This window comes from Solanum pennellii, chromosome 9 (genome assembly GCF_001406875.1).
Source record: "Solanum pennellii chromosome 9, SPENNV200".
Taxonomy (NCBI): domain Eukaryota; kingdom Viridiplantae; phylum Streptophyta; class Magnoliopsida; order Solanales; family Solanaceae; genus Solanum; species Solanum pennellii.
The window spans coordinates 55268787-55277716 of NC_028645.1; the positions used below are offsets into that span (position 1 = coordinate 55268787).

The 8930-nt window shown below is 37.8% G+C and overlaps 1 protein-coding gene across 1 annotated transcript; it reads left to right on the top strand.

The window, feature by feature from the left end:
* The first annotated feature begins 555 nt into the window (after positions 1-555).
* Positions 556-1386, top strand: LOC107030212. The gene is made up of 2 exons (XM_015231580.1): positions 556-926; positions 972-1386. Exons 1-2 carry the CDS (start codon positions 556-558, stop codon positions 1384-1386), a joined length of 786 nt encoding a protein of 261 aa, XP_015087066.1.
* The last annotated feature ends 7544 nt before the right edge of the window (positions 1387-8930 follow it).

Consider the following 8930-nt stretch of genomic DNA (forward strand, 5'->3'; position numbering starts at 1 on the left):
TCTAGATGAGTTAAGAATGACGTATGTAGGCTTGTTTTCGACCTCTGAGAGGTCAACAACTTGTCTAATGTCCAGACTCCGGTCGTGAAAAAAATGGTATACGAGCACTAGGTTAAACTTCGAGAATAATAAGTTCACATCAACCATATTGAGTAGTTTCTAAGTCATGGTAGTGAAGTACATCACTATCCTGGATGAGATACTGCATGATGGGTAGGAAAATTTCCCTTCTTCTGATCTTATCATGCCTTTCCTAATGTTCGATTTCTTGGTGTTATGAGTGTGTATAACATTAGTCCTTACTGTTTTCAGAGAATGAATACTAGGAGGAACGTTGCTCAGAGGAGAGAAGGAGCAGCTGCTGGGAACAATCAGGTTCCACCTCAGGCTTCAGCTGAAGGAGTAGTTATGCCTGTTAACCCAGTTGGGTTGACTAATGCGGAGGTGCGGGCATCTCTGGCCCTGATGGCATAGGCCATCACTATAGAGGCCCAGGCCATGACTGCCTAGGTCAACTTGCAGAATGTTGAGAGGGAGAACCCACCAGTGTGTAGCATGGCTGATAGACTTAGAGATTTCACGAGGATGAACCCTCCTATTTTCATAGGGTCTAAGACTTCAGAGGACCCACAGGAGTTTTTGGATAAGGTGCATAAGATTTTGGTGGCTATGGTGGCCATAGATACTGAGAAAGCAGAGATGGCTTCCTATCAGCTTAAGGATGTTGCACAGACTTGGTGCAAGATGTGGCAGGATAGCCGAGCTTTGGACGGAGTTACGGTCACTTGGGAGCTATTTAAGACAGCCTTCGTGGAGAGATTCTTCCCCAGGGAATTGAGGGAGGACAAGATTGATAAATTTATCAACCTTAAGAAAGGATCTATGACATTCAGTGAGTATTCCCTGAAGTTTGTGAAATTATCCAGGTATGCCACTTCTCTTCTGTCTTAATGCAAAGACGAGATGAGTAGATCTTTGACAGGGATTGATGAGGATCTCGAGGAGGAGTGTAGTGCAGCTGTGCTGCATGACAACATGGACTTTTCTAGGATTATGGTCCATTTCCAGCATCTGGATGAAAGTAGGAAGAGGAAGCACTCTAGAGTAGGGAACAGGTCAAGGCAAGCTGAGGAGAATTTTTCTAGAAAGTGTAGTACTGAAATCACTGATAAGCCCAGGTTTATGAAGGGACTCTCACACCAAGAGGAGTCAAGTTCATCCAAGGGTCACTATGATAAGGATTTTGAGCCCAGAATTAAGAGAAACAATGGAGTAGATACACCTCAGGAGAGGCCACCTTGCAGGAAGTGTGGCAAACTGCATGGAGAAGAGTGTATCATGGGCACTAACACTTGTTACAGTTGTGGAAAACCGGTCACATGGTGAAGGATTGTCCGAATAGGAGAAGTCAAGAACAAGGGAAGGAGAGAGTTCAGCCTAATGGTCCAAGTGAAGAGGCTCCAAGGAGGCAACGATTCTTCGCACTTAAGTATACGGGTGCAGGGGAAAGCACTTCTGATGAAGCCTTGGGTGAGTAGCCCTAATTAGTCTTTCATATATTTGACTGTATATGGTATTTATGCACTAGTATGAGGTTTATATGTTTGAGACATCATGTTTGTTGCTAATTTGTATGATTTATATGTTTACTTATGTTGAATGCTTTGATGATACAAGTTTAGGAAAGTGTTCCTTAGTCTATCAATATGAAACCACTAGTAGGTTTCAAGGATGTGCACCATCATACTAATAGTTGAATCAGATATTCACCAATGAAAAGTATTGACTTGCTTCTGTATGAATATAATCAATGGATGAATGGCTTGTTGCTAATAAAGAGTTGTGTCATTCGGGGATGAATGTTTCTAAAGGGGGTATAATGTAACTAACCTAAAAATGTATATTCTAAGTAATGCTTAATGTGTCTAGAAAGCTTGTGATTAGACGAGGGTTCACACGGATTGAGGCGCGTCAAACCAGACCTCGGAACCCTTGCTACAGACAAGCCAACTAACTTGGGGAGTTATTTGAGCTTTGAAAGGTTGGTTCCATTCATGTAGGGCTCTCAAATACGAAGATTTACTTGAAGGAGTCTTTATCAGACTTAAAAAGGAAAAATCATAGGTTTGGAGGGTCTAGGGGTAAAATGGTCTTTTTCGATGCAAAGGGTAGTATAGTAATTGACAAAAATATTAAATAAATTATTTAATTAATAAGGTGGCAGGGTATTTTGGGGAGAGAGGTCCGAAATTGAGCTCTTGAAGTGAAGTCTTGCTCCACCCTTGTTCGAACCTAGGTGGAAGCAATGAATTAAAGTGGTTTCTTTAGGCTATTGAATTAATGTAATTAATTAATAAATATTATTCATTATCTGATTTAAAATAAATAAAAATCATATTTTTATTAAATAAACAAAACCTTATTGACTAAGTCCTAAAAATAGACTCCTAGGCCTCCTACAACTCCCACTCTCTCACGTTTATCTCTCCACACTCACGCTCAATCTCTCTTATTCTTTCTCACATTTTTTCTATGCCAAAATAATATACAAAAGCATAAAAATAAACCAAGTTCTTCACCCTTGAGGAACTCACATGAAATCACAAGAAAACAAACGTTAATTGCACATTAGGCTAAGGGAGGTTGTCAATCAAGTAGGGTTGATATTGAGGAGGCTTACACGTGTTCTTGGTTGAAGCTTTTGGAAATCAAGTCAATGGTCTGAACGTCAAAAAGGTATGGGTTTCCTTCTCTCTTGGTCCCTTTCCCAAGAGACCCCTTAAGGTTCGTATTAGTCATTCGAAAACTAGGATTGTTTCCCCTTTTGCATGCCCCTGTCACTAGATCCCAATGAATCGTAGGTTGGGTAAGATTGCAGGTAGATTTAGGTTTATGTGATGTTTTCATGATGACTATGATTACGTTGAAATCGTATGAAATGCAACCATGTACGCGAAAGTTTGTGCAAGTGTGTGTATGTACAAAAATGTCACTGTGAAGGTTACTGTGAATGACGTCAAGTTAAGACTTCAAGTTTAATATTGTTTTGGTTGTCATTTTACGTGCATAAACCTATGTAAATCGTGATGTTCAGAAAAGGGGAAGTGGGGCTGATTTGAGCGCCAATAATTTAGCCAGACGAATCCATGAAATACACCCCAAAAAGTGTTAAACGATCCATGAATCTTCCCATGTTTTCAAGTTAAAATATTGATGAAAATAAGTTAAGAAAATTATTAAGTGTACATCCAAAAATATAAGTTTAGTTTAGGCTAAAATATATAAGGGAAATGTGGAAAAAGTTAAAAATAATTTAAAGGGGTGAGGCCACCAGTATTCGAATCGTGACCTCACCCGTGTGGAACCTTAATCTCGAAAGAAAGAAAGAAATGGGGCTGGGGGGGATTCAAAATGGGGTGTATAGGCGAGTAACGAGGATGAAAAACTTTAAATAAATAAAATGGGAGTCATGGGAATCGTACCCACGACCTCAAGGATGGAAAGGAGAAGGGCAAAATAAATTAGAAAATAAAGTGAGGTTGTGGGGGCTCGATCCCACAAGTTCACTGCCAAACACCTACCTAAGACACTTTTAATTAAAAATAAAATAAGGAGGTTGTAGGGGTTCGATCCCACAACCTCACAGCCCTAGCGAAATTAAAAATAAAATAAGGTGGCTGTTGGGGTTCGAACCCACAACCTCCCAATTTCAAGCAAAAATAATGAATAAAATAAAAAGAGGTTGTGGGGTTTGATCCCACAACCTCTTGGTCTAGGCGAATTGGAAAATACAAATTTTAAATGATAAATAAAAAGGGCTTGTGATGGTTCAATCACACAACCCCTCGACAAATAACAAGAAAACCCAAGGAGAAAAATAAAGATAGAATGTTGATGTTAGGGCTCAATCTAGGGTCCCAATGTCATGTAGATTAAAAATATGGTCAAGGGAAAATGTAAGTATTGTCCAAGAGGTTTGAACTTGGGTTCCCTTGTCAAAATTTCCGTATTGATACATAAATCAAACGTGAATTAAATGATCAAGAATAATGGCACCTACTTAGATCGAAATCGATATCTTGGCATACGTACAAGATATATAATTCTTGTACTACATAATATTAGGAAGATAAGAGTAACATAACAAACTATGAATGAAGCCTCATACCTTGTGTGTATAGACCCATAAGTCTAGCATACGATTAAAAATAAGTGAACCTAACATGTATATAATGGAATAATGAACCTAGAAGGGTTAGGTACAAGTGTAAGATACACTACATGGCCAAGTTCATCGGCATATGACGAAATGAACAATAAAATCATGAAATGAACAATGAAGTAGTGAAACCCTAGAAGGGTTAAGTAAGAGTGTGAAACACCCTAAATGGCCAAGTGCATTGGCATATGATGAAATGAACATTAACTTAAAAAGGGGTGAGTAATTATGAATAGAAAATGTTCTAATGTTAATGAAAGTAGTGACAACATTATATGAGGCTAATGTAAAAGATGAGAGCAATCTCAAATGAGCCTAAGTAAATGTTACTTAAACGTACTCACCTATGAGAGTGCAATGTTAATGAAGAGACCAGTCTCTATGAACACTCTAATGAAAGTATTGAGTTTAACACAATTAATACTAATGATGAGATGAGAAATCATCTATTGATGTATGATGTCCTCATACTAGAAGTCAGCTTCCATGACGTATGAGTTTAATGTAATAGAACTTTATACTGAGCACTGACATACTAGCTATGAGAGGTGATGCCTTCTTTCGGAAAGGGCGGAGGTTCACGTTACTCTCATGAGATGAGTCTGTCCGGCATGCCGGGTATGGATCTCCATATATCTCCTAGTCTTCGAACCTATACTGCCAATATAGGAAATTGGCGGGGATAAATTCCCATGTACGCTAGCATGTTTTGTGTCACTTTGGCCGGTGATTACACCTCTTTTAGGCGTGGCAAAGACACTGGATTTCATAATGCTCACATGATCTATGTCGATTAAAGTTAAAGTTTCCAATGGATAAATGAGGCCAGCCTTAAATGATGCACATAATGAAATGAATGATACCAAAGGTGTTAGGATAGGATAATCAAGAGGTTAGATAGACTCAAGTAATGACACTAGGTTATTCTTTATCATTGCACAACAAACCCGATAAAAGTCTAAAACTACATCCTAGGTATAGCTGGTGTTCACACTAGCCTATGAACGAAATGAAATGAAGTACGTATGAATGAATGAAGCAGGCTATGTGTTTGCTAATGAAGACTCCCTAGTTGAAGTCCCATATGTTGAGCCCTCATTTTGGAAAGTATTAATTTCAAGTCCATGATTCCAAGGTATCATGGCATATGAATGAGTGTTATAAAAGATGTTATGTGCTATGATGATATGTGCTATATGTAAGATGTTATGTGCTTTGATCAATATGATAAGTATGATGATGCATATTACTCTCATGGCATGACTTTCCTAATCCAAATTTGGATAGATCACTGACTTTCCTAATCCAAATTCGGAAAATTCACTAACTTTCCTAATCTCAATTATGCAAGTCCATTGACTTAACTTTCAATAATCATGTTGTTAGGAAAGAGTTGTCTTTTCCCATGCATGTCCTTGCATAAACCCATTCTTAGTACAAGTAGGTAGTAATTCCATACAAATCTAAATTTATAGGTGTAGGCACAGGTGGACGCTAGAGCTTACAAGTTTATATTGCAGCTATCCGGACATAGAGCTCTCATTCGGACTATGTAGGCCCTCATGATTTTGAGGTTGTCTACTGTTATTATCTATCTCACATGTAGGCCTTAGCTAGTGGAGCATGTTCCACTAGTGTTTCATTTCCCATTTCATTTCAGACTTTATGTTGGTGTCGTTTTGGCAAGTACACATTTAATGCAGCTATGAAATATTTCTTTCATTTGATGATCTTAATGTTAGATGGTTGATGGTGAACAATTATATATGTAATAGAATATTTAGTAAGCATGTTTGGAAACAAAAAGTTTCAAATTTTGTGCTAAAATTAATCTAGATGAAGTAAGAATGACGTATGTACGCTTGTCTGCAACCTCTGAGAGGTCTACGATGCCAGTCTCGTCTGGGGTCTAGACTCCGATCGTGACATGGACGGTGATAGGGTCCACGATCCTTTGACCTATTTGCGGACTCATCCCCTTTCAAGAAAAGGTGGACCAAGAGACCCTTAACGGGCCATGGACAACCTTATGGAGCATACTGGCGCTCGTGGTCACAAGGAAGAGACCACCTGACCCAAACTTTAGACCATGGGACCCTTCACGGTCCATGTTCCAAACGGTGGGCCATTGGGGCGCCCATGGAAGCTCTCCTAAAAAAACCTTGGAAATCGTGTAAGTATCATCCTACGACAAGACCCACGGACCATAGGTCAAGCAACTTGTTGAGGCCTTGATCTGTAGATTAAGGAACTAGAAATCAATTATCTGGATCCAACATGACGATTTACACGATGTACCATAAATCAGTCGATTGGTAGCTTCTGCTGACTTTAAGTAAAGGTCTATTCAGTCTTTTACTTATCTGTTGGACCCCTGAACTATGTCATATAAATCCTAAACTACATGGGTTAATTTTTGTCAGTTTTATCCTAGTAAACTAATTAGAACCTAACCTAATCCATCATTCACACAAATCAAGTGAAACTTAGTGCAAATTAGAGGAAAAAGTCCAACAGCGGTAGTTCAAGAATGTAGCAAGTTCTCGTCGTTTTCGACCCCAAAATCTTATGATTTCATCTTGGAATATATCACTGTTATGTGGATTTTCACTAGTGGGTTTATTTTACCCATTAGGTCGCTATAATTGAGTCAAATTTTTCATTCTTTATGACATGTTAGACATACGGTTTCTAGAATTTCTAAATTTATATCGTCAATAAGTTATTACACTAATCGAAATCCGAATATGATTTTTTCATGAGATTGTTGATTAGTTAACACGTAAACTCAGAACCCTAGTTATGTAGTTTTTTTTGTTCATTAATTACATTAGCTAGGACAATTAATTTTATGTACATGCCTCAGATTTTGAATGTTTTATTATCAATACATTAATTTTCCATTTTCACTAAGCATTTAAGTATTTTGAGTCATCAAGTATTTCGGAAATTCAATAATAATATTGCTTACATACATAATCACTAGGGAGTAGTCTTAATATCGAGTTGGAATTGTGTTAGTCACCGTCATAGCCCAAGGAATGAGTTCCCCCGAAGGTTTATAAGTCCCCATGTAGGCCTCAATTTTATGAATACGCCAGTCATGCATCTACACTATTGGGATGGTATATTGGGTTATTGGTAGCTCCCAGAGTGAGATTCTAGTGTAATGTCCATGTTATCAATTACAGTTCAACATTAAGTTTCAGCATGATATAAACTTGGTCATTACATTTAGTTAGTTTATGTTCGGTATTTCATATATTGTATCATGATCATCTCATGTCGTTTTTCAGTTATATGTTGCGTTCAGTTATGTACATTGTTTAGGTTAATTGTATCTTGGATGCTCCCTAACTACTTATGCATTATTTGTGATACATCTTCTCTTGATTTAGGCTTAGGTCCATAACATTGAAATCACGCATAAGTTGGTTCCCAATATCAATTTCAGCTGCACCAGTGGTGAGTTATCATTCTTCGAGGACGATTCACATGATTATCTTTTCTACATTTAGTATTTAATTTCAGTTTTCGCTAGATCTAGTTGGGTTATGTCCCAGAATTTCTAGTCAATGAGAGGCTTTATTTCATACATAGCTAGTTTCAGTTTTTGCTTTGGAGTTTGATATTTCAGTCATTATTAAACTCACATATTATTTATTCAGGTAGTTTTGGGTATATCCCATTATTTCATTTAATGATACATTTTAGCTTCCGCATAATATGACTATTATGTTTAAAATCATTGAGTATTCTTTTGATATTCCAGTAGGGTTAACTTAGGGTCACTCGTGATTCTATATCCCGTGCTCGTGTCACTGGGGTAGCCTCGAGGACTGACAAACTTTGTTTTAAATCACTTTGTTTAGCAGTCCTAGGACGTTTGAAAAGTCGCATTCAATAGAGTCTTTTTCATGGGTGTGAAGTGATGTACATGTAAAGAGAGGGAGGCTGCGAAGTGTTTTAGGAAAAGTTTTCTTTCTTCATAGTCTTATCATGTGTATGGTATGATCTCTTTCTAATCCATCTTTGTGCGCTTTCTGATCATGCCTCCTCACAGAGCTTACGGAAGGAGTGTCAATGCACACATCATTAACATAGCTTATCTAGTCTTTCGAATGCTGAGTTTCAAAATATCATTCATCCTTTGGCTTAGAGTGTGACCAACCATAACAACTAGCATATTCTAGTAGCTGCAAATTTTAGTGGTGGATTAGTGGAAACTAGGATTCGTGATTTTGTTAGGATGAATCCTTCTTTATTTTTAGGGTCACGATTGGTGAGGATCCCCAAAACTTCATAGATGAGGTCAAGAAGATCTTTGGAGTGATTCAAGTGTTTAGAAATGATAAAGTGGAGTTACTATCTTACCGGCTTGTGGATATAGCTTATATTGAGTTTACTCAATGGAAAGAAAACAAGGGTATAGATATAGATCCTTTACTTATGATTGCTTAAGTAACACTTTTTTAGGACAATTTCTTCCTAGTTGAGTTGAGAGAGGCAACAACTCATGAGTTCATGAATTTGAGGCAAGATAGCATGTCGGTCCAACAGTAAGGAATCAAGTTCATCCAATTCTCCATCCATGCTCTGCACATGGTTGCTTATTCCGGGGTTCAAATGTTAAAGTTACTATATAGGGTATCCTACTCAGTGAAAAAAGTGTAGGAATGCTATGTTGCTGGAAAATATGAACATCTCTAGG